The following is a 26,358-nucleotide window of genomic DNA, read 5'->3' as shown; positions in this document are numbered from 1 at the left end:
GATGCTTAGGGACATCAGTTCATATAGGTCATTGCCTCCTTTGGCATCATGCCCTTGCCAAATACTCTGGGTCCCAATTTTTCAGGTGAAATGTGCAAAAAGAAGACAATCTCATTTTAATACTGATTAAAAAGACATAAAAGATCCTTGACCGATTCCTAAAGATCCATCTAATTCCACTCTGTTCATGGTGCCACTTAACTGAGTTCATGCCGGCCAGAAAAAGATGCAGACCCCAGATATCTGGCAGGAAGCCAGAGAGGGTGGGGAGGGTTTTGAAAGGCACTGTCCACTGTCTGTCTGTCTACCCCAGCGCTAAATCATGCACGCCTTCTGGGGCTGGGTGTTCGTATTGCTCCCTGGTGTGTCTTTTTGCTTCTGTGCCCTTTCCCTGAAGAGCTCCTCAGGCCCAGGTTGTACTTGTCCTCCTCTGACTTCTGCTGAGTCAGCTTCTGTGGGAGTAGAAGCCCTTTAGAGAGGCATCTATGAGTTTATTTAAGAGAGGGTTTAATTTTCTGGCCTGGGACCAGCAGACTCCGCTGAGACCAAAAGTATTTACCATGCTCAGAGAATAGTTATGTTGCCTCTCCATCCTCCTCCTGTGCCCCATCCTTGTAGGGGTGATAAGGAGAGAGGAAGTTCCCAGAAGTATGTGCTTCATCATACAGTATATTGACTATTAAATAGAAAGCTGAATTGGCTGTTTTTCTCTTTGATTTTATGTTGTCCTGTGCACACAGAGCAGTTGTGTATGTAAACCTTGGTTAGAAGAGCAGTGAGGCCACTGGCTTCAATAAAAATCCAGTATTTGAATTTGAATTACCTTTTTGGAGTCAGTACCACTCCTCCTAAGAGCTTTACAGAGGTGGTAAGGGGGTTAGGTGACAGGAGGTTATAGAAGGCTATAGATGTAAGGTTGAGAATTTTGTTTTCTGTTGTAGGAATTTAAAAGTTATGGTAAAAGAGAGGGAATGCCCAAAATGATCTGTTTGTGTTTCTTTGAGTGCGTTTTAGCCCAGAGACCCAGGGATGAAATCATGGCCACTGAAGAATCCTTCCAGCCCCAGGACTGGGGTGGACTAAGTGGACAACTATCTTTACTCTTTTGGGGCCAGTCTAGTGGATCTAGCTGGGAAAAATCTCCAGCCATATACCAAGCAACCAGGAGCTCTGAATGCCAAACCCAGCTCTGCATCTGACTTACTGTGACCTTAGGCAGTTCTCAGCTCCTCTGAGCCCTTAAATTTTTCATCTGAGGGTATTAAACCACACAATCATATGCTTTGGCTACTTTCCAGTTGCAGCTTTCTGGGGGCCCTGATATCTAATGTCAGGGCCCAGAACAGTTGAAATGCCAAATTTGGCCTGATATCACCAGGGCCAGTCCCTCTTAGTCCCATCTGTTTTCCCCATATCAGGGCAGCCCTTGGGCTGGGACCATCAGTTCCCCTGCAGCAAGAGGTATCAGCTTCACCTGACTCTGGGGCAAAAGAGCCCTAGAGGCCAGAGTTTGTGAAAGAGTGAGCAGACCAAATTATCTATATTCCAAGGAAAATTCTGGTGGGTCAGATGCTATATGCAGAGGATATACATAGAAATTCAGAGGCCTCGGACAGAACAAAGACAAGGCACATTATCAAAATCTAAACTTCCAAAGGAAACCTTGAATCCACTAAACCTGTTACAGGAAATGTACTAAGTTGGAGGTGAGGGATTGTTTCTTTTGGCAGACTGGTTTGAGTACTTTCACTTTTGTTTTTCCTCACTCTCATTTCTTTGCTTCAGGCTTGTGAATTTCCTTGTCATCCAGCCAGCTTTTAAACCATGACAGTTGCAACATCTTGCATTGTATTTGGGACCACTTCCCCCGTTGGATTCCCAAGCACCAAGGGTGACCAAAGGGGAGAGGCCCCCTACTCTTGGCCTCCCATTGTCCTTGGTGGTGGACCTTTGTCTTTTGCTGCTGTTCTTCATCTTTTTATTGTAAAGATATTTATTTATTTATTTATTTATTTATTTATTTTGTCAGAGAGAGAGAGCACGCACGCACAAGCAGGCATAGTGTCAGGCAGAGGCAGAGAGAGAAGCAGGCTCCCCACTGAGCAGGGAGCAAGGAGCCTCATGTGGGACTTGATCCCAGGACTTTGGGATCATGACCTGAGCCGAAGGCAGCGGCTTGGCCAACTGAGCCACCCAAGCGTCCTGGTTCTTCATCTTTAGTCCAATTCCTCCCAGCATATTCTCCTGAGTACAAAGCTTCCCAATCCACTTTGCTTCGTGTTCAGCCATATAAGTAGGTATACATGAAAAAAATACACGGCTTATTTTCATGTGTTTTAAAATTTTTTTACATAAATGGTACCAGGCTGTAAATTACATTTTTTCTTAACTTCTAAGAAAAATTTAAGTTCTCTACATATGTGTGTATGTATGTATGTGTGTGTATATATATACACATATAAATACAAATATATATACACGTAAACACACACACACACACACACACACACACATTTTTTTTAAGTAGGATCCTAGCCCAGTTTGGATCCCAATGTGAGGCTTGAACTCATGACCCTGAGATCAAGAGATCAAGACCTGAGCTGAAATCAGGAGTCAGGCTCCCAATAGACTGAGCCATCCAGGTGCCTCTTAAGTTACAGTTTTTAAGTTGCATTTTAAGTTATATTTTTTACCCTATCTGTAATGCTACAGTTTGATCTAGTTTGTTCTTTCTCACTTCTACATAGTATTCCAGCATGAGCATATTTTTTCATTTCACCTCCACTTTGGTATTCATGGCAAGGTTGTGATGTCTCCCATGTCTTTGTGCACAGGGTCTCCTCCAGGAATGGAGGTTTGGGGTCCCTGGGTGTCTGCTTACCCGAGTGTACCACATGCTGCCAGACTCCTTTCCAGAGGGTTTGCAGCAGTGTAAGTGGCCACGAGGAATAGAGAAATGGATGATTACCAGTGAGACGGGTGTGACATGGAACCTCACGGTGTCAGCCTGCACTTGTCTGAGTGCTGGTGAAGTTGAACAGCCCTCTGTATACCGTTATCTGCTTGCTCTTTTGCTCGTTCATATCTTTTGCCAGTTTTCCAAATGGGTTCCCAATTTTTATTGTTCATTTTCCAGGCATTCCCTTAACGTGCTAGTTATCCATTCTTTTTCATCTGTAGCCATGGCAGACATCTCGTCCTGGCCTGCGGCTGCGTGTTAACGTTGCAGTGTCTGTTGTTGAACAGAAGCTTTCAGTTTGGGGAACAGTCTCAAAGACAGTATTATTTTTTTTCATGGATCTTAAGAGGTCTTTCCCCACCTGAAAATTACTCTGTTACCTTTTCCTATAGAAATAATTTAAAGATGATTTTGCAAACTTTATTGTGTGTAAAAGGGAAGTCCTAGGATGGTTTAAAAGGAAAAAGAAGACCTCACAACTCACAGGGATGCATTTTTACACCCACCAGGTGGGCACAAATTTTAAAGTTGGGCAGTGACAATGTTGCTGACCACAGGGAACTCTGAGGAGACCCCTGCCACGTGGAAGTGTAAATCAGTACCTCTTCGCGAGACGGTTTGACTTTATCTTACAGATTGAAAGTTCTTTCCCCACACATACTCTGCAGAAGTTTATCCACCTGTGCACCAGCAGGTGTGTACACAAGTGTTCCTAGCAGCAGCGTTTGTAACAGCGAACCTCTGCACCGTCCACATAGGCATCAACAAGTGAGTGTGTACCTGGCAGCTTGTACAGCACCGCACCGCATAGCTGTGAGCTGTGCTGCCAGAGCGCTAGGTAGTGGACCGTGTGTGGTTAAATGTGTCGACACAGCGAAACCTCACAGTCTCCAATGAAAAAGGAAGTGATAAAGGTGATGCTGTTTCCGTAAATTCAAACAGACCTGAAGCAGTGCATCTTTTAGGGTGGCATATGTAGTAATACAGCTATAAGGAAAAGTAAAGACGTTTTAAAAAATAACAGAGTGGCGATTACCCGTGAGAGGAGTAAGAGATTGATTAGGAGTACCCTGCTTAAGGCATTGGCAGTGGTGGTGGTTTGTTTCTGAAGCAGGAGGCACATAGGTGTGCACTGATGTTTTCTCTTGTACATGTGCTCCGTTGAGTGTGTGTGTGTGTGTGTGTGTGTGTGTGTGTGTGTGAAAACTGTCAGTCATTTGTGGGAACCCACTGCAGTAGTCTGGAGGGGAGCACACTAGGATCTTTATTTTTTGTCAACGCTTTGGTGCTTCTCTTGCCGATGGTCCTGAACTTAGTTCAGGTCCTGAACTTAGAAAAACAGTTTTGGAATTTCACAGCATCCCTTCAGGCGATTGGCTTTATTCTTGGCAGGGGGGTGGAGAGGAGATTCTTACCAAACCAAGGCTGCAGATTCTGGACAGGTTCAGGACTGGGTCATGAAGGCAGTCAGCTACAAGGGAGGGAGCACTGGAGCAGGAGTCCCAGACCTCTAACTTGGACATTTTATTTCTCTTGACCTCCATGTCCTTGTCTGTGAAATGAGTAAATGGAATTAGGTTATCTTCAAGGTCCTTCATACCTCTGTGTTCTGAGGTTGTGATCTTCTTCTCAACCTCGGTGTCTTCTCAGCCAGGTCCCAACGATAAGAAGTCAGAACTGCTGCCGGCCGAATGGAATAGCAGTAAAGACCTATATGTCCTCCGGTATGAGTCTAAGGATGGGTCCAGACAGCTCCTTGTGAAGGCTGTCACCGTGGAGAACAGCATGATCATCAATGTGCTGGTGAGTCTCAGGGACATGTTGGCACCTGCTGGTGGGAGCGGACATTGGGATCACCTTTGATCAGCCCATTTAACAGTACAGATCAAGAGTCTTAAATGTTTGTGAGGACTTTACCCAGTGACCCTACTTCTGGAACTAAGATAGGAATCCTCCATATAGAAAAGCTTTGTGCTCAAAGATGTTTACCTTCTGGTATTACCAAGGGGGAGTACTTCATCACAGGGGAATGATTATGTAAATGATTATGCAAATCATCCTTTCGATGACAACAGGGAAGGAAAAAAGCTTACTGTAGGCCCGAGTGGGGGCTACTTTTAGTTCTTTAGATAAACCTAGCTCTCTGCTATCCTAGTGCCCTTACATGTCTTGTTTCCAGGGGAGGAAAACTCTCCCACCACTGTGGGCTTCCTCACACACGCCCTCCTCCCTTCAGCTCCTGCGGACCCCTTCTCATTTTTCACTTTCTCAAAAAGTGTGGTTCTGACTACCTACTCTTCACCTGCCAGAAAAATCTAAATTATCTCTCTCTACTTCATCATTTTATTTCCTTGCTGGTCCTGACCACAGTTTGTAATTATGTACTTAGTTGTCCTTTGATTTGATGTTTATCTTAAGCCCCCCAAGGGCAGTGACTCTCCTGTTAAGTTAGTCCTCATTGTCTCTGTGTGCTCATATGAAAGTAGCATGCAATCTGTATTGCACTGTACCTGGCTTTTTCACTCAATATATTTTGGGGGTCTTTACATGGGAATGCATGTAGATACACCTTATTCATTTTAACTAGTATGTAGTATTTTATAGTACCATAATTTATCCCTTTCTGGTTTTTTTCCCCTTATTTAAATTCAGTTTAGTTAACATATGCTGTATTATTAACTTGTGCTGTATTATTATTTCAGAGGTAGAATTCAGTGATTTATCAGTTGTGTATAACACCAGGTGCTCATTACATCACATGCCCTCCTTAATATTTGTCTCCCAGTTACCCCATCCCCCCACTGACCTCCTCTCCAGCAACCCTCAGTTTGTTCCCTGGAGTTAAGAGTTCTTATGGTTTGCCTCTCTCTCTGTTTTTAATCTTATTTTTCCTTCCCTTCCCCTATGTTCATCTTACCCTTTCTGTTTTGACAAAGACATACATCATGTATCAGACAGAGTTCTTAGTTATAAATAACAAAATTCCCTCAAGTTACTTAAACAGATTTGGTTTATTAAAAGAACTGGGATAGCCATTGAATTGTTGGGAGGGCTGGAGAAACAGGTTCAAGGCTGGGCTTTCAAGACAGTGCTCAGAAGCACACCATGAAAACCACTTCTGCCACTGCCCCAGGCATGAGGTGCTGGCTTGGGCTGTGGACCCTGGAGCACCTTCTCATGAGCTGCTGATGCCTCTGCTGCTGCCCTTGTGAGCAAGACATCTACCCTTTGTTGGGCCTGCTTTTCCATGTTGCCCACCTCCAAGTCAAGGATGTGCATCCATTTGTGACATGCCTGTGCCCATGCCGCAAAAGAGCCTGACAAGTAAGTTTACTGGCCTCAGCCTCAGAAAGGTGATCTTTCTAAATCAGAGCCGACCCCAAGCACCGGAAGGGTATTCCACATACTACAGACATTCCTGGTATGTTTCTTTGTGTATGTATATTTCTTTAACCCGAGTATTTAACTATTCTCCCATTAGCCCAGAAATATCCCCAGTCTCTTGTTTTCTGTTTTCATTTTTCTAGGAAAGTGGGTCACAGCAGGTATCAGATTTGACCCTGAATTTGGATGATTATATCGATTCAGAACACCTGGCTGACTTCCACAGGTACTTCTAAGTGATGGCTTTTCCCTGGGAAAAAGAAGAGAGAAATAATGGAATGGGTGGAGAAGTCCAGAGAGTCAAGAAAGGTTAATAAAATGATCTTTGTCTTCTGGGCACGGTCACTTCCAGTACTAGGTCATGAAGGCAGTCAGCTACAAGGCAGGGAGCAGTAGAGCAGGAGTCTGGAGACTTAGGTCTCAGACCTCTTAACTTGGACATTTTATTTCTCTTGACCTCCGTGTCCTCATCTGTGAAATGAGGAAATGGGATTAGATTATCTGCAAGATCTAAATTCTCTTTTCTATTTTTAATTTAAGAGAAGATTCACATGGGAAATGCTATGTGAAGTACAATGATAGAAGCGAGGGTCCACAAGTGCTGCAGTGGCTCCAGGGGAGAAGTGGAGTCAGGCCAGTGGGGTCAGTTACAGTGGGCTCCTGGAGCAAAGGTGTGCCTACCTCCACCTCCAACTTTTTCTTTTAAATGAACTTTATTTTTTAGAGCAGCTTTAGGTTAACAGCAAAATCGAACAGCTAGTGCAGAGTTCCCGTGAACACTTCCCCCTCCACTCCCACCTCCACCATCAGCATTCTGTACATGTGTTATAATGGAAGTACCTGCATCAGTACACGTTCTCACCCGCATTCCATGGTTTACATTCAGGTTCATTGTTGGCAGTGTGTGTGGGAGTGTTCACTTTTTTTTTTCTTTTTAAAGATTTTATTTATTTGAGATAGAGCAAGTGAACAAGAAGGCGGGGCAGAGGGAGAGGAAGAAACAGGCTCCCCACTGAGCAGGAAGCCGGACATGATGTGGGGCTTAATCCTAGGACCCTGGGATCGTGACCTGAGCTGAAGGCAGACACGTAACCAACTGAGCCACCCAGGAGCCTCCAACATGTTTCTCTTTGTAAGAACCTGCCCTGCTGTTTTCCATGGTGGCAGTACCATTTCACATTCCCATCAACAATGTCTGAGTGTTCCTGTTGCTCTACATCCTTGTCAGCATTTGGTGGTGTTAGTTTTTCAGATTTGGCCATTCTAATAAGCGTGTAGTATCTTGTTTTAATTTACAGTTACCAAATAACACACGACTTGGAGCGTCTTTTCATATGCTTATTTTCCATCCCCATATCTTCTTTGGTGAGGTGTTCGTCTAGATCTCTGGCCCATTTTTTAGTATTGTTTATTCTCTTGCTGTTAAGTTTTAAGAGTTCTTTGTGTATTTTGGGTAATGATATTTTATCATATATGTTTTGCAAAGATTTTTTCCCTTTCTGGCTTATTTTCTCATTCTCTTGACTTTATTTATTTATTTTTATTTTTTTTTTAAAGATTTTATTTATTTATTTGACAGACAGAGATCACAAGTGGCAGAAAGGCAGGTAGAGAGTGAGGAGGAAGGAGGCTCCCTGATGAGCAGAGGGCCTGATGCGGAGCTCGATCCCAGGACCCTGGGATCATGACCTGAGTTGAAGGCAGAGGCTTTAACCCACTGAGCCACCCAGGTGCCCCCTCTTGACTTTATTTTGAAATTTGCTACCCCACAGAAAAGATGGTTTGCAAAAATATGGTGAACGCCCATATGCCTGTCACTTAGATTTACCAGTTTTTAATGTTTTACCACATTTGCTTAATTTTTCTGTGTGCTCTTTGTTCTTGAACCAGCTGAGATTTATCTCCAGACTTTGTGAACCTTCACCCCTAAATACTCCAGCAGCATCTTTATCTCCTTGTTCGGATGAGGGCGTCCTCCTGTATGACATTAGCACAGTGGTCACACTCGGGAAGCGTAGCACGGACGCAGGAGTATCACTGAATATGCAGTCCATGCTGATATTTCTGCCGTCATCCATGCTGATATTTCTGCCGTCATCCTGGAGTGTCCTTTTTAGCTAGTCTTTGGGTTTTTTGGTTTTGAGGGTTTTTTTCTTACCCAACCAAAGATCCCATAATTGCATTTATCATCATGGCCCTTTAATTCCCTTGAATCCAGAACAGTTTCCTAGATGTTTGTTTTCCACGGCCTTGGTATTTTTGAAGACTCCAGATCCATTATCATGTAGAATGTTCAGATTGTTTCCTAGCAGTCAGATTTATTAGGTTATTTGCTCATCATTTGATTCAGACTGATCATTTTTGACAAGGGCATTGTATAGATGACACTGTGTTCTCCTCAGTGTCTCACTTCAGATGCAGACATCTGTCTCGTTGACTCTGTTCAGTGATCACTTGGCGATCACTTGGCGATCACTTGGTGTCTGCCAGCTTTCTCCCTGGTAAGGGCATCTGTTTTCCTTTATGTTCAGTAAGTCATCTGCAGGATTATACCAGCAGACCGTGAGTACTCTGCTTCCTAGCAGTCTTCCATCTAGCAGTCTTGGCATCTATCCATGATTCTTGCCTGAGTCCGTTATTACAGAGATGAACGTAAGACAGTAATTTTCTTTCTTAATCATTCTTTTTACATTTATCATCATTTAAAAAAAAAGTTTTCTATTTTTTCTGTCTCCTTTATTTTTATTTTTTTTAAATACCCGTGTAGACTTAGTTTCTTTTTTATTCTAAGTTATGGTCCATTTCTGTCATTCTTTGGATGCCCAGTGGGAACCCTTTTAGGCTGCCTTCTTTGTCCTTTTAACATGTACCTGTCATTCATAGAGTGTTTCATACTTTCTGACACAGTAAGATTTCCCAGCCTCACCCTGTAATTGTCTTGCCCCTGCCTTGAAATCAGTTGATTTTCTAAGGAGCCATGATTTCTGTTAGTGGGGAATCATATTTAAAAACCAGAATCTGAGCCCTGAATATGCTCATTAATACTAAGGATGCCATTGCTTCCAGGCCCTTTCAGTGAGTGAATAGAGCTTAGAATCTTTTTTTTTTTTTTTTTAAAGATTTTATTTATTTATTTGACAGAGAGAGATCACAAGTAGGCAGAGAGGCAGGCAGAGAGAGAGGAGGAAGCAGGCTCCCTGCTGAGCAGAGAGCCCGATGCGGGACTCGATCCCAGGACCCTGAGATCATGACCTGAGCCGAAGGCAGAGGCTTAAACCACTGAGCCACCCAGGCGCCCCCTAGAGTTTAGAATCTTTTTCCTTTAAGTCTATTTTCTTAAATTTTAAAGTGATGCTTTCATTTTTAATCTAACACCATGGGATTCTTACTCTTTTATTCTGTACTTTAGCTCTTTTCTTTGGTGAGAACTCCAGTTTCCAACAGCATCAACATATGTACTTATTTGTTTGATCCTAAAATACACAGTCTCTGACCTGCTACATCATTATCAATGAAGAACAAATCAACCAAATAAAGTTTCAAGTACAGTTTCTTTCCGGTTCTTTTTATTCAGCTGTGTCCCGCTGAGGATGTACATAGTCAGAGTATTATGTTCAGAGGGTACTTACTCCTTTTCCTTAAGTGTAATGAAATTGTTACATGGTTAGGCCCAGTTATTTCCACTTTCTTGTATCGTAGGGACTTTTTTGCCATCCTCCTTGACCTTCTTGATTTTAGAGGAAGCCTGGCGTGAGTGCAAATTCAAAGTCATCAGAACAGCCTAGAAACCGTGTTGCATTTTATTATATCTAATCAGGAATAACCGTTTTGAACCCACCCCACTCCTCTCAAACTTGCAGACCATCTGCTTCCATGATTAAGGCCACCCCTTCATCTCTGCCCCTCTTCCAAGCAGCCTTTGTGTTAGGAGCTCCCGACTTCTTCTCGACTCACCACCCTTCAGTTGATTCCCCACACAGAAATCGGACCAGCCTTTTTAAAACATGGTCATGGTTAAAACCCTGGCTTGAAATCCTTCAGTGATACAACGTCCCATACATTAGGATGGCTACTATCACAAAACAAAACAAAACAAAACAAAATAACAAGTATTGTCCAGGATGTGGACAGATTGGAATCCTTGTGCATGGTTGGTGGAAATTTAAAATGGTGCAGCCACTGTGGAAAACAGTGTTATGGTTCCTCACAAAATTACATTACCATAGAATCCAAGAATTCCGCTTCTGGGCATATACCCAGTAGCATTGAAAGGGTCCAGAATACATACTTGTACACTCATGTTTATAGAAGCATTATTCACAGTAGCCAGAAGGTGAAAGCCATGTACGTATCCATGAATACCTAGAACAGATGAATGCATAAACAGAACGTAGTAGAGACGCACAGTGACATACATACAGTGTGGTCTGTACCTACAGTTACTCAGCTTTAAGAAGGGAGGAAGAGTTGGACATAGGCTTCCATGGAATAACCTTGAGGACATTATGCTAAGCAAAGTAAACCACTCACAAGCAAACATGTTATGATTCCGCTTAGATGAGATACCTATAGTAGTCAGATTCATAGAGATAGAAAGTAAAATAGTGGATGCTGGGGCTGGGAGATATAGGAGAGTTATGGGAGTAAGGGGAGAATAGGGAGTTACTATTTCCTGGGTACAGAGTTTCAGTTTTGAGAGATGGGTAGCTCAGAAGATGGCTAGTGGTGGTGGCTGTAATCTGCACCCTCACACCACTGAGCTCTATGCTTATAGATGGTTACGCTGGTAAATTTTATATGTATTTTCCCACAATTAAAAAAAATTTTTTTTTTACTCTGAAAAATACTCAGAACCCTCCACTGAATATTGTTTGCTCTTAGGATAAAGAACAAAATCCTTGATGAGGCCTCAAGCTTCACCCCGGCAACCTTGTCCTGTACCACGTCCCCTGCCAGTGGCTGTGCCTTGGCCAGTGTGCCACACGCACCGCTGCCCGGCTTCTGGGCTCTCCCCTGTGCCTAGAGCACTGTACCCGATCTCCTCACGCAGCCAGCTCCCAGTCTTTCTTCAGTTTCCATTGAAACTTCAATTCCTCAAAGAAGCCTCTCCTGCCCACCCACCACGTCTGAGGTTTCATATCACCCTTTGAAGCATTTAATACGTGGGTATTTTATGGGTAGAGTTGGTCATCCCCACCCTGGCCTGTGATCTCCTTGAGGGCAGGGCCTGGGTCTGTTCTGCATATAGTGGCCAGTGGAATGAGTGAAGTGAGGCCAGCCCAGAACAGCAGCCAGAGTGGGCGCTGCACATTGCGTGAACCCCGCACCCCTAAGGTGGGTAAGGAAAGGACATGGAGCCTTTCTCTTGACTTCTTCATTCTGGAATTGTATTGCAGAAGTTGATGAAATCTGTGCAGGAACCCAGGTCCCGTGCTAGGCTCTACATGCCTATTCCAGCCTTTAGTCCTCTTAGCAGCCCTGCGAGAAATGATGACAGTGTCACCATTTATATATTTATTTATTTAAATTCGTTGGGGTTATGTGCTCGAGGAGTGTTTTGTTTTGGTTTTTGATGACTGTGAAATGCGGAACCAACAATACTACCTTGGAGTGTTGTGAGAACAAAATGAGATGTCAGCACAAAGTGCTCAGGACTGGGTGTAGCAGCTCGTAGTAAACATACAAAGAAAAATATCTCATCACCAGGAATCATCTCCATGGAAACTGAGGCTCTGAGAGCTGGGGTATGGATCTGCCTCCTGATCGTTAGGACCACCCTCCTTGTTCTGTCCTGTTGTCAGCGACACTGAGCTGCCTATATCTAGTCACCTTCCCCCATCCAGCCCTCCTTGGCAGGTGTTCATGGCTTGTCTTGTCCACACTATGGGGGAATTTATGCCCCTTGCCGAGCGAACCCTGATTTCCTAAGGAGTAGAAACCAGTTCCTTTTTGCCGTGCCCCTTCTATTTCTGCCCTTGCCGGATGATAGCCTATAGGCCATCTTTTGCTGCTACCAAAATTGCAGTGCTACAAAGGCTTAGAAATTGTGCGAGAATTTCAGACCGCAACTCTGCAAGTAAACACACATCCTATATAGGGGATCAGAGGCCTTCCAGCTGTATAACACACAGCTCATCTGATTGAAGGGAAAGAGGATTTAGATTTTCCCCTTCCACACAGCTTGGTCAGGGAAGCAGCAAGGTCCCCAAAGTTCTGTGTTCTGAGCAAGAACCTGATTGTTGTAGGGATGTAGAGACCACAGGCCCTTAGATCTTCCAAGCCATTTCACGTGTTACACTTTTGAACCACCAACTCTTTCTTCACAGTGTTCTTTAGGATTGACACATTAAAGTGGTAAAAGTAAAATTGTTCTGGTGGAAAGGCTAGGGGCAGGAAATGGAGGTCCCTGGGCTTTCTCTTTTATGTTCCTTGGGCCCCCTTCTGTAAGAGAGAAAATTTGAAATCACTTATCTACTCTAAATTTCTCAATCATCTTATGGTTATATAATAAAAATGTATTTTTAAATTAAACGTTTTATTTTGAGGGGCACCTGGGTGGCTCAGTTGTTTAAGGGCCCAACTCTTGAGCTCAGTTCAGATCTTGATCTCAGGGTCATGAGTTCAAGCCCTGTGTTGTGCTGTATGCTGGGCATGGAACTTACTTAAAAATTTAAAAAATCATAAAATTTTATTTTGTCTTAATTGTAGTCTTAAATGCAGTTGTAAGAAATAATACAGAGATTCTTTGTATCCTTTATACATTTTACCTCAGTAATCGCATTGTACAAAACTGTACAGCTAGGATATTGACATTGATATAAGCCTTTTTAACACTGTAAGGATCCCTCTTCTTTTTTTGAGAGAGGTGGAAGGGTCAAAGGGAGAGAGAGGAGAGAGAGAATCTTAAGCAGGCTCCAGCATGGAGACTGACATGAGGCTCCATCTCAACCCTATGATCATGACCTGAGCCAAAATCTAGAGTCAGATGCTTAACCTGACTGAGACACCCAGCTGCCCAGATAAGGATCCCTCCTGATGCCCTTTTATAGCCACACCCACTGTCCCTCCTCATCCCTAACCCCCAGCAACCACTTATTCTCCATCTCTAAAATTTTATTTCAAAAATGGTAAGGAACACCTACCTAGGTGGCTCGTTTGGTTAAGGGTCTGTCTTCAGCTCAGGTCATGATCCCAGGGCCCTAGGATTGAGTCCTGCATTGGGCTCCTTGCTCTCTGGGGATCCTTCTACTCCCTCTGCCTGCCACTCCCCCTGTTTGTGCACTCTCTCGCTCTTGTTGACAAATAAATAAAATCTTTTTTAAAAGAAGATTTTATTTATTTATTTGAGACAGAAATAGAGATCACAAGTAGGCAGAGAGGCAGGCAGAGAAAGGGGGATGCAGGCTCCCTGCTGAGCAGAGAGCCTGATGTGGGACTCGATCCCAGAACCCTAAGATCATGACCTGAGCTGAAGGCAGAGGCTTAACCCTCTGAGCCACCCAGGTACTCCTAAATAAAATCTTCTAAAAAAATACCTCTGCCTTAAAAAAAATGTTAAGTAAATGGAATCATACAGTATGTAAGCTTAGGCTTATGGGATTGGCTTTTCTCACTCTGCATAATGCCATATGCACTGTGAATGCTATGGACATAAGCATACCTGAATGCTGTGGACATTCAGGTACAGGCTTTAGTGTGGACATAATTCTCTTTCTCTGTGATAAATGCCCAAGAGCACAATGACAGTTGTATGTTTAGTTTTTTAAGAAACTGCCAAATGACTTTCTAGAGTTGTCTGTGCTGTGTTACATGTCTACCACCAGTGAATGAGTGATACCATTTCTCTGCATCTTCACCAGCATTTAATGGTGTTACTCTTTTTCATTTTAGTATTCTGATAGGTATGTAGTATTATCTCATTGTGGTTTTAATTTGTATTTCCCTAATGGCTAATGATGTTGAGCATCTTTCCATGTGTGTATTTGCCATCTGTGTATCTTCTTTGGCAAAGTGTCTGTTCATGTCTCTTGCCCATTTTCTAATCGGATTGTTTGAGTTTTTTTTACTGCTGTATGTATGAGGGTTCTTTATATGCTTTAGATGCAAGTCCTTTCTTAGATGATGGCTTATAAATGTTTTCTCCCAGCCTATAGTTCGTTTTATAATTCTCTCAACAGGGTCTTTCACAAAGTTTTAAATTTTGATAATATTTATTTTATCAACTCTTCGGATGGATCATGCTTTTGGTGTCAAGAATGCTTTGCCTAGTTTAGAGCCCCAAGATTTTCTCTTATGTTTTATCCTAAGCTTTTTATAGTTTTGCATTTTACATTTAAGTCTGTGGTCTATTTTAAGTTAATTTTTATATAAGATGTGAGGTTTAGATAGGGGTTCATTTTCTTGCCTCTGGATTCTAATTGCTCCAAACCATTTGTTCTTCCTTCTTTCAGCTGCTTTTACAGCTTTTTCAAAAAGCAGTTGTCTGTACTTAATGTGCGCCTGTTTTTAGGTTTTCTGTTTTTTCCCATTGATCTTTCTGTGTGTCCCTCTGCCAGTATCACACAGTTTTGATTAATGTAGCTGCATAGTAGACCTTAAAATTGAGTAGAATGATTCCTCCCACTTATCTTGTCAAGAGAGTCCGAGCTATTCCAGGGTCCTTGCCTTTCCATACTAACTGTAGAATAAGCTTGTCTGTGTCAATAAAAACCTTGCTGGGCGTTGCATTAAGCCTATAGATCATTAAACCTATAATGGGGAAAATTGACATTTTTACTATGAACATGGTATATCTCCATTTATTAAGTCTTATTTGAATTATTTCATCGTTGTTTTGTAATTTTCAGCATGTAGCTCCTGAACATGTTTTTGCTGTTTCTTTTCTGGGGGGGGGGTGATTATAAATTGTATTCTGCTCTTAGTTTCAATTTGCAGGTATTCACTTTTAGTATATGGAAATGCGTGTTGATCTTCTATGCAGTCACCTTGCTGAACTCATTGTTCTTGGAGGTTTTTTGGTAGATTTCTTGGGAATTTCAAGGGTGACCATCATGTCATCTGCAAAAAAGGGAAGTTTTATTCCCCTTCTAATCTATATTTTTTCTTTTTTCTTATTTACTTATTGCTTTATTCAATGGCTAGAACTTCAGTGTTATGTTATTTAAGAGTGGTAAAAGAGAACATCCTTGCCATATTCCCATTCTGAGGCAAAGTATTGAATCTTTCATTATTTTATTATAATTTTCATTCAAATTCTGACTTTATTTACTGGATTTGTAACTAATAGTTGTTCTGTAAACTTACTTAGGTAATGTATATAAAAAACTTAGAACAGTGCCTATCACATAGTAAGTGCTCAGTAAATATTAGTTGTATCATTATTGCTCCATGTATATGAGCAACCTTTTTCCAAAACTCAGTATTTAAGGTCCCAAGAACATACTACCTAAATCATATGGGAATACAATCCATATTTGCCACTTTTACCTGTTCAATAGCTTCCCAGTTAAAGGGAAATAAACTTAATTTGTAAGACTTCTACCTGTTTCCATTCTAGAAAATCTTAAAAGGGGGAAAAAACGTCATAGCTCAGCTTTTGTTCCCTCCTTCCCTACTCCCCAGTCTTTCCCTCCCGCTTAGCTTCAGAAATATCCTGCAGTCAGCTCAGGGCTTTCATTATTAAAATGATTGTTATTGTGGGGTTTTTTTTTTTAAGGTTTTTATTTATTTATCTGACAAAGAGATCACAAGCAGGGGAGCAGTAGGTAGAGGGAGAGGGAAAAACAGGCTCCCTACTGTGCAGAGAGCCCAATGAAAGGCTTGATCCCAGGAACTGGAGATCATGACCTGAACCCAAGGCAGACACTTAACCTACCCAGCCACCCAGGAGCCCCTATTAAGTATTTTGTTAACTGTGGATTTTTGTTGGTGTTCTTTATGAAGCTCAAGAGGTTCCCTTCTGTTCCTGGTTTGTTGAGTTTTTATAATTAATGGGTTTCCATGTTGGATTTGGTCAAATGCATTTTTGCATCAATTGATAGGATCATATATCTTTTCTTTGCTTATTGATATGGTAGGGATTTGTGAATACTGAACCAGCCTTGGATGCCAACGGTGAATCCTGGGGGTGTATGATTCTTTTAATACATTTTTAAATTCAACTTGTTAGTACTTTGTTGAGCATTTGTGCATCCAAGTTCATGGGAAATGCATGTCTGTAGTTTTTTTGTGTGTGTGTGTGCTCTTTTGTCTGGCTTTGATGTGAGGCAATCCTGGCCTCATAAAATGAGTTGGGAAATGTTTCTTCCTCTCCTATTATCTGGAAATAGCTGTAAATTAGTCTTAATTCTTTTTTAAGTGTTTGGTAGCATTCTCCACTGAAATCATCTGGCTCTAGAGATTTCTTGTTTTGGGTGCTTAAGTATGAATTTTTTTTACTGTAATGGAACTCTTCAAATTATTTTATTTTGGCTGAGTTGTTTGTGGTTTTTGAAGAATTGGTGTGTTCTAAGTAGTTGAAGTCGTTAGTATTCTCTTATTATCCTTCCAGTGACAATACATGTGTTGTAATATCCCATGTCATTCTTGCTATTGGCGATTTGTGTCTTCTCTCTTTTCATGTTTGCCAATCTTGCTAAAAGTTTGTCGATTTTATTCATTTTTTGGAAGAACCATTTTTTTAAATTAATTTTCTCATTTTCCTATTTTCTCTTTTATTGTTTTTTTTATTCTTTACTATTTCCTTACTTCAGCTTTGCTTAGGGCTTTTTTTTTAAATTTAAATTTTATTTATTTATTTGACAGAGATCACAAGTAGGCAGAGAGGCAGGCAGAGGGTGGGGGGAAGCAGGCTCCCCACTGAGCAGAGAACCCAATGTGGGGCTTAATCCCAAGACCCCAAGATCACAACCTGAGCTGAAGGCAGAGGCTTTAACCCACTGAACCACCCAGGTTCCCCCTTGTTTAGGGTTTTATTTGCTCTTTTTCTAGGTTCTTGAGGTCAGAATTTTGATTATCAATTTCCTTCCTCTTTTCCAATGTGAGCGTTTAGTGTAATGAAGTTTCTTCTCAACACTGTTTTAGCCATATCCCTGCCTTTTTTTTCTAAGATTTTAAAATTTATTTTAAGAGAGAGTTGGGGGAGGGTCAGATGGGGAGGGAGAGAATCCCAAGCAGATGCCCTGCTGAGCGGGGAGCCCCATCACAGGACATGATCTCTAACCCTGATGGTGACCTGAGCCAAAATCGAGTCTGCCACTCAACTGTCTGACACACCAGGCACACCTACCCCACATAATATGTTATATATTCATTTTTATTCAGTGCTTTGTATTTTTTTTCATGTCTTCCTTTGTGATCTGAGGGTTTTCTAGAATTGGGTTAATTTCCATTATTTAGAGACTTCTATTTTGATGTTTGGTATCATTCCATATGGTCAGAGAACATACTCTATGTAGTTTCAGTTTTTTAAAATTTGTAAGATTTGCTTTTTGGCCCAGGATATGGCTCATTTTAAATTTTAGATTTTTAGGAATTCTAGAGCACTACCCACTCATTGCTACCTCAGCCTGCCTCAACACTCAGCTACAGCCCACCATGCTTGGCTGTCACAGGCAGAGAAAAGAGGCCCAGCACAGCCTTCCGAGGGCTCTGAGTTGGTGACAAAACTGGACCTTGAGCCCCCAGAGCCCCGCCTACTTGGACCAGGAGCCTGGTTCATCCTCCCCAAGAGCCTTGGCCATCCATGACCCTTCCCATGACCCTTGATGAACACACAATGAGGCTGAGGAGAGGGTTGGGCAGGTACAGAGGAGTAGCCAGTCCAGGCCCTATGCCCCTGCACTGTCACCTCTTTCTAATGGGGTGGTAAGCGAGGAGGGGCAACTCAGATGCCTAAGAAGCTTAGGCCCAAATCTCGGAGACGACACCGGGCTGTTGCCCCCCTCACACAGGTCCGCCGGGCGGCCTGTTCCCACCCTTGCAAACAGTCCAAGCGCAAAGCGAAGAGCTATCAGGGCCGCCACTGCCGCCGCCGCCGCCGCTGCCAGAATAGTGTATACGGAGTTGCCAGCCAGGTGCAAGCAGTTGACACCTCATCTCCTTCCTACAGGACCTACAAGAACAGTGAGGAACTTCGGTCTCGTATTGTGTCTGGAATCATCACACCTATCCATGAGCACTGGGACAAGGCTAGTGTCAGCAGTCCCCACCGGGAGTTTCCGCCTGCCACTGCCAGAGAGGTGGACCCGCTCCGGATTCACCCACAGCACCCACACACAAGCCGGCAGCCTCCCTGGTGAGTACAGAGCCCCCCAGCAGGCAGCCATCCCATGCTTCTGCAGGGTTCTAGCCATAACCATCCTGCCATGTGGCCCCCTCTCTGCCCTCCATGTGTCTGCAACAGATTGTCTGAGTCTTGGTGGATGGAGACGGAAGTGGAGCATTGAGTTCTGATACGACTGCTAACTACCCAGCTTCTTTGGGTTGCAGGGACCGGGGCTAGGCATTTCAGGGAAACGCAGAGATGCAGAAGTACCTTCCCAGAAGGGATGGAGGCCAACTGTCTTTCCCGTTCCATTTCATTCATGGTAGCCACCTAACCTCTTTGACTGCTTCAGAACTTTTCCAAAGCAGCATGGGGTATGAGCATGTCTCATCCAAGACTTACCAGGTTAGGGTGGCAGCATCTACGACAAGAGACTCGTGTTCTGAGGAAGGAGACGAGAACCAGCAGGAGACCTTAGTCTCTGGCTGAGACAGCGCTTTTCCCAATTTGGAGTCCCCAGTGTAGCAGTAATGGGGGCCTGGGGCTTCACCGTGGGGCCATAATAAGTACTTAGAAAGTGTTCACTGCCATTGTTATTTTATCCTGTTTTGCAATTACACATCTTCGGTTAGTTAAAAAAAATGGAAATTAATTTATTATAATGAATAATAATTGGTAAGTCTCTTTGGCACTCTTCAGAAATCCTGTGGGGAGGGTGAATACTAAAAGGTAGTTGAAGGGTTGGGAAAGCTTGTCTAATCTAATCTCCTTATTTTATAGACAGGACGACAGGTAAGATGACCTGCCTGAGGTCACCAGCCACTAATAAAGAGACAGGGCCAGGGCTGCAGCTCAATTGTCAAATCCCAGTGTAGTGCTATGGCTATGATGTGGCCAAATATGGTGGCAAGATTTAAGAACAAGCCCTGGATGGCAATCAAGGGGGCGTTGGGATGGATTTTTACACCTTAAGTAGATAGTGATTCTCAGCTCTCTCAGACTCACTGTCCATGTCAAAACAAATACTTTGTGAAATCTCCTTTAGTTTTCTTGAAATGATATTCATAGATAATCTAACTGAATACACACTTCAAAAGGAATCAATATAAAGTCCTAACTATAATGTAAATGAGAAATAGAGAGTAATTAATAAGATAATGTCTGTTTGATCATGTAGATGCCTAAGCAGAGTTATACTGGAAAATATAGTCAGACATTTGCACTTGTATATGGAATTATGTAGAATTTGACAGCAACAAAAGCTGGCATATACACATGTATTCAAGCCAAATTGAAATACTATAAACGCATTGCTGTTACTAACATGACTCTTCTGAAATGATGAACAGTTCTTAGGAGAATGGCAAACAAAATATTAGATGGAGAGTGTCTCATTAGACTTGGATAATTTATGAAGGCTTTACCACCTCCCTGAACACCTAACTAGACTTTGGAAAGTTGTGTGGGATGCAGGTCATTCTTCTAATGTAGAACTCATTATGTAGAATGTGTCTTGTCTCTGGCGTCCACCTCAAGTGCTGTGAGGATCCTCCAACCACAAAGGCAAACAAGAATCCCCCCAGGGCTTCCACAGCAGCACCTCAAGGCTCTGCCACCCTAACTAGGAATCAGACCTGGAGTTTTTAATCGTGAAGATAAAATTTCTAGCCTTGGAAAATTGAAAGAATCAAAAATAACCATATTGCAACTTCTCCTGAAAGATTGTACCTAGGCACAAATCATCAATGTTTGCTGAAACCCTTAGGTAGCAGGCTGATGGAGAACTTTATAAAGAATAGATCAGGCTAATAGCACCTGAGCCCATAGATCAATCTTAACACTAAAAATGGTATAGCCAAACATTAAGTGTTTTCTGATACGATGCAACAGTAAGTACACAGCAGCCTGGGTTTAGAGCTAGCTCCCAGATTAAAAGAAGCATGAGAGATAGAAGAATGAGTTAAATAGACACAGGGGGATACATTTGTTGCAGCCAAAACTGGAACATTTTAAAAAACTGAACATTTTTTACAGGATAAATTAACCTTGTTTTCATTGTCAAATGAATGGCATGAGGAAAAAAGGGAAAGTGGGGCTGTTATTAAAAGAGTTATATCAACTAAATACAGTGTTGGACCTTGTTTGGATCTGTGGGGCCCTGATACCAAAACCAGAGACCTCAGAAGAAAACTACAAACCAGTATCCCTTTTGGATATAGATTTTAAAATCCTCAGCAAAATACTGGCAAAACAAATCCAATGTAGAAAAAGGATTATATACCATGACCAAAAGAAATTTATCCCAGAAATGGTTGGTTTAACATCTGAAAATAAGTTAGTGTAACATACCACATGAATGGACCAAAGAACAAAAACCACATGTTCGTTTCAGTAGAGAAAAAGCATTTGACAAAATCCAACACCCTTTCAGAATAAAAGCATTTAGCAATAGAAGGAGTTTCTTAACTCAATAAATAACATCTGCAGAAAACCCACAACTAATATCCTAGTTAAGGAAGAAAGACCAAATGCTTTCCCCCTAAGATCAGGAGTAAGACAAGAATGTCTGCTCTTGTTACTTGTATACAACCTCATACTTGAGATTCTAGTCAAGACAATCACTCGAGAAAAAGGAAAAGTATCTAGATTAAAAAGGAAGATGTAAAACAAACTCTTTCACATGAAATCTCATATATAGGACATCCGAAGGAATCTTCTAAAAAATAACTTTTAAAATAAACAAATTCAGCATTGTGACAGGATACATAATCAAAAAACAAAAGTCAGTTGTATTTCTGTGCATGAGTAATGAGTAATCTGAAAATTAAGGAAATGATCCCATTTATAATAACCCCCAAAAGAAAAAATACTTAATACATTTAACAGAAATTAACTGTACACTGAGAATTACAAGATATTTTTGAAAGAAATGAAGATTAAATAATGGAAAGACATTCTGTGTTCATAGATAAGAAGAATTAATATTGGCAATATTCTCCAAATTGATATACGTGTTTAGTGCAATCCCAATCCCAGAGTTTCTTGTTTGTATGTTTTTTGTTTTCTGGGGTTTTTATTTTTGTTTTCAGAAATTGTCAAGCTGATCCTAAAATTCATATGGAAAATCCAAGAGAACCAGAATAACCAAAGCAATTTTGAAAAAGTAAAAAGAAGACTCACACTTTCCAATTTCAAAACTTATTACAAAGCTATAGTAGTCAAGACAGTGTGGTACTGGAATAAGGATAGACTTGTAAAGCCAAGTGAATAGAATTGAGGTCTGGAAATAAACCCAGGGGTGCCTGGGTGGCTCGGTGCATTGAGCCTCTACCTTAGGCTTGGGTCATGATCTCAAGGTCCTGGGATCAAGCCCCACATTGGGCTCTCTGCTCAGCAGGGAGCCTGCTTACCCGCCATCCGCCCCCCGCCTGCCTCTCTGCCTACTTGTGATCTCTCTGTGTCAAATAAATAAAATCTAAAAAGAAAAAAAAAATTAAAAAGAAAATAGAGATAAACCCATACATCCATGGGCAATTGATTTCAGCAAGTGTGCCAAGACAGTTCATTGGGGGAATAATCATCTTTTCAAATGGTGCTGAAACAACTCTATGTCTGTAGGCAAAAGAATGCAGCTGAACCCCTTCCTCACACAGAAATTGACTTAAAATGGATCGTAGACCTAGGCATAAGAGAACTATAATACTCCTAGAAGAAAACAGGAATAAATCTTCATGACCTTGACAGTAGTTTCTTAGGTACAACACCGAAAGCACAAATTGGACTTTGTCAAAATTAAAACTTTTTGTGCATCAAAGGACAGGCAAGAAAGTGAACAGATAACCCACAGAATGGGAGAGAGCATTTACAAATCCTAGTTGACTGTAGGCTTGTATCGAGAATACATAACCCTTACAGCTCAGTAATAATAAAAGCCCAGTTTAAAAATGGTTCAGAATAGTTCAAGTAACCCATGAGCATGTGAAAGATGCTCAAAATCATTAATCATCAGGGAAACGGAACTCCACACCGCAGTGAAATAGCACGTATGACTTCTGTATGTGAATGTCCATAGTATTATTCATACTGGCCAAAAAGTGGAAACAGCCTAAATACCCATCAGCTGATGATCAGAGCTACAAAGTGACACGTGTGTACAGTGAAAGTTATTCACCAGTAAAAAAAGGATGAACTACTGATGGATGTCACAACCAGTGTGAGCCTTGAAAACATTTTGCTGAGTGAGATGATCTACATATTGTATTATTTTATTTGAATTGTCCAGAATAGGCAAATCCATACACACAGAAAGAATATTAGTTATTGCCAAGAACTGAGGTGGAGGGATTGGTGGGCATGAATAGGAAATGACTGCTAATTGGTACAGAGTTTCCTTTTGGGTGCAGAAAATATTTTTTTTTAAAGATTATATTTATTTATTTGAGAGAGAGAGAGAACATGAGAGGGGAGAGGTCGGAGGGAGAACCAGACTCCCTGCTAAGGAGGGAGCCCAATGTGGGACTCAGTCCCGGGATTCCAGAATCAGGACCTGAGCCAAAGGCAGTTGCCTAACCAACTGAGCCACCCAGGTGCCCAGGTGCAGAAAATATCCTAATAACATTTGCACACTCTGTGAATGTCTAAAGACCACTTCCCTATATATAGTATAACTGGCTGAATTTTGTGATATGTGAAATATTAGCTCAGTAAATTGTTAAAAAAAAAAAAAAAGATCTTAGCCTTGCCTTGGCTTTGTTGGAAATGTGAACATATAACAACAGAAATGAGGTCTCTGGGTTCAGACTATAAGAAAATTGATAATTGCTCATGATTGAGACTTTTGTGTCTTTCCTTCAACTAGAGGGTAGTTTGTTAGTACCTAAGTGGTATTTTATGGGTTCATCATCATACCAGCAGAAGTGATTTATTTAAAATAAACTGCTGAATGCTTCTCCCCTTTAGAAACAAGGCATAGGTATCCACTCTTACCAGTCTTACTCACCATAGTACTGAAAGGTTTGCTACCACATTAACATGAGAAATAAAATTAAATAAAAGGATACAGATAAGAGAGGAAGAAATAAAACAGTTCATGTTTGCAGATGACCATGGTCTACATAGAAAATCTCAGGGAATCTACCAAATAATAGCAGTAGCAACAGTAATAATCATGAGTTCAGCAAGGGTTACCAGCCCAGGGCTCAGAATGAATGTGAGCCGGTAACTCAAATGGGATCACAGATCTAAATGTGAAACTTCATGCTACAACACTTTAGAACTCACAGGAGAAAATCTTTCGGATCTAGGGCTTGCTGAAGTGTTCATAAGACTTTAAAAGCACAATCTGTAGTAGACATGGTTCAATTGTACTTCATCAAAATTAAAAATGTTTTTGCTCTAAGAAAGACCCTATTAAGAGAATGAGAACATAACCTACAGGCTGGGAGAAATGTTTACAAACCACAAATCTGACAGAGCAGTCATGTCTAGGAAGATACAGAACATTCAAAACTCCACAGGTTAAAAAAAAAAAAATCCGATTACAAAATGGGACAAGGATATGAAGAGTTAGCACACTAAAAGGATACACAGATGGCACATAGCACATGAAAAGGTATTCAGCACCATTAGCCCTTAGGGAAATGGAAATTAAGTGGTGAAGTCCTTCACAACTACTAGACTGGCTAAAATTAAAAATTAAGTGGTGAAGTCCTTCACACCTACTAGACTGGCGCCTGTACCAAAAGCTGGAGAGGGTGCAGAAAAACTCAGTCTCTTATCCGTTGCTGGTGGTAATGTAAAATGGAACAGCCACTCAAAAACATTGTCTGTTTCTTAAGCAGACACTTCCTATTAAGATCTAGGAATTGCACTCCTAGGCATTTATCGTCAAGAAACAAAAATTATGCCCACGTAGAAGCCTATAGACGGATGTTCATAGCAGCTTTATTTGTAATAGTCAAAAACTAGAAGCAATTCAGATGTCCCTGAGTTGGTGAGAGGTTATGCACGCTGTGGTGCTGCCCGAGGAATGCTCAGCAAGGTAAAGGAGTAAGAAAAAGCCAATTCCAAAAGGTTACAAACTGTATGATTCCATCTACACAAAACTTTCAGAATGACAGTATTAGTAGATGTGCTAAACACATCAGTGTTTGCCGGAGGCTAGGGATGGGGGCAGGCTATAGGTGTGACTATGAGAGTGGGTGAGGTAGCATGAGGGAGCTTTGCAGTGGTATCACTTGGAGAAAACTGGGTGAAGGTGCACAGGATTTCTCTGCATTCTTTTTCCAACTTCTCATGACTCTTTAATTATTTTAAAATGAAAGGTATTTGAAAATGTAGATGCTAAAGAACCACCTATGTTCTTAAGTCCAAAGTATTTCTTGAGCTCACTAGGTATGCAACACTAGATCCAGCCATGGGTGTTTCGTGAAGACCAGTGATGCCATCTGCTCCTGCTGTCCTCTCATCAGGGAGGGACAGCATACTAGGGAGCACATAGAAGAGGAGCCTGAACCACACTTGGTGTTCAGGGAAGGCTTCCCCAAGGAGGGGCTGACCTCTCTGAGACTCATTGTTTCCACATGCTAGTCTTAGCACGTGGTACTTGGTCTCCTTTTTTCTGCCACCCCACCCACCTCCCCCATATCAACGAGAGAGTATTATATGGCAGTCTGGAGCACGGGCTTTGGAGGTTGATCAGCTAGATTCAGACCCTGAACTTGTAGCTTGACCTGTCCCTCGGTGAGCACATGTAGCCTCTGGGAGCACCTTGGTCTCCTCATCTGCACCTTGAGAATTGTTATGCCGGTCTGCGAGGTCTCTTAGGATTGATATGTAATGGATGTCATGTGTTGAGTTCATTGCTCAGAATATAGTAAAGGTTAGTTAAATACTCAGTGGACCCTATTCAGATAGCAAGTGGAGATCAAAACCAGACTGAAGGTTTAATGAGTGGACAGTCCTCTCAAAGACAGAACCTTGTTTTATGTTCTTAAATACCTAGCGTCTTCCCCCCACAAAATGATTTGATGCTGTGGAGCCACTTAAGCTGTGAAAGTATGGACCTGGGGGTGTGTGGGGTGACTGCATTTAGGCCCAGCCCCTTACAGACATGGTCTCTTTATCATCAACATTGGCTGCATTTATCAAGGAGAGGAATAACTGCCATTTCTTGGCTGTCGGCCGTGTAGACCGCCGAACCAGGTGCTTTCATTTATGGTGGCTCATCTTCCCGACAGGCCCGTGAGAAGGTCCGTAGCATCCCTGCTCTACACAGGAGGGGTCAGTGGATAAGGAAGTAGCATGGCTTCCCAGCCTTACCCAACCGGAAGGGGAAAGGCTGGGCCCAGTCTGCCCTTCCGTGGGTCTAACTCTGCCCATGCTTTCCCCACTGTACCCTTCAGTTTTAGTTCATGCGATGATCAGTTTGTGTACAAATCCAATATGGTGAGTGCACACAGTGTGGAGAAAAATCCATCCCCTTGCCGTCCCTCAATTAGGTCTTTCTCAAGCCAGTCTGTCTCCCAGGACTAGGACACTGCAGTACGTGAGAGATGGTCAGAGAAGAGGCGGGATGTTTAGGAGGCTTTTTGTCAGCTGCTCACCCCCCTCCACCCGCACTCCTCACCAGCCCCCTTCCTCCTCTGTCAGCACAGATGTCTGTGATGACACCGATTCCTTTATTAGAGCCCCCACCACCACCAGGTTGCTGGGCAACCAGCACTCACACTTTCACCTTTTTGTTTTTTCC

The 26,358-nt window shown here is 42.1% G+C and overlaps 1 protein-coding gene across 1 annotated transcript in view; it reads left to right on the top strand.

The window, feature by feature from the left end:
• Positions 1-26,358, top strand: part of PSMF1 (proteasome inhibitor subunit 1) — a 42,726-nt gene that overhangs the window by 2,408 nt on the left and 13,960 nt on the right. The window contains exons 3-5 of the mRNA XM_045981415.1: positions 4,610-4,762; positions 6,487-6,569; positions 18,453-18,638. Coding sequence (XP_045837371.1) covers positions 4,610-4,762; positions 6,487-6,569; positions 18,453-18,638 — 422 coding nt within the window. The remainder of the gene's footprint in view (positions 1-4,609; positions 4,763-6,486; positions 6,570-18,452; positions 18,639-26,358) is intronic.

Source organism: Meles meles, chromosome 16 (assembly GCF_922984935.1).
Source record: "Meles meles chromosome 16, mMelMel3.1 paternal haplotype, whole genome shotgun sequence".
NCBI classification, from domain to species: domain Eukaryota; kingdom Metazoa; phylum Chordata; class Mammalia; order Carnivora; family Mustelidae; genus Meles; species Meles meles.
This window is presented reverse-complemented; position numbering and strand designations above follow the sequence as displayed.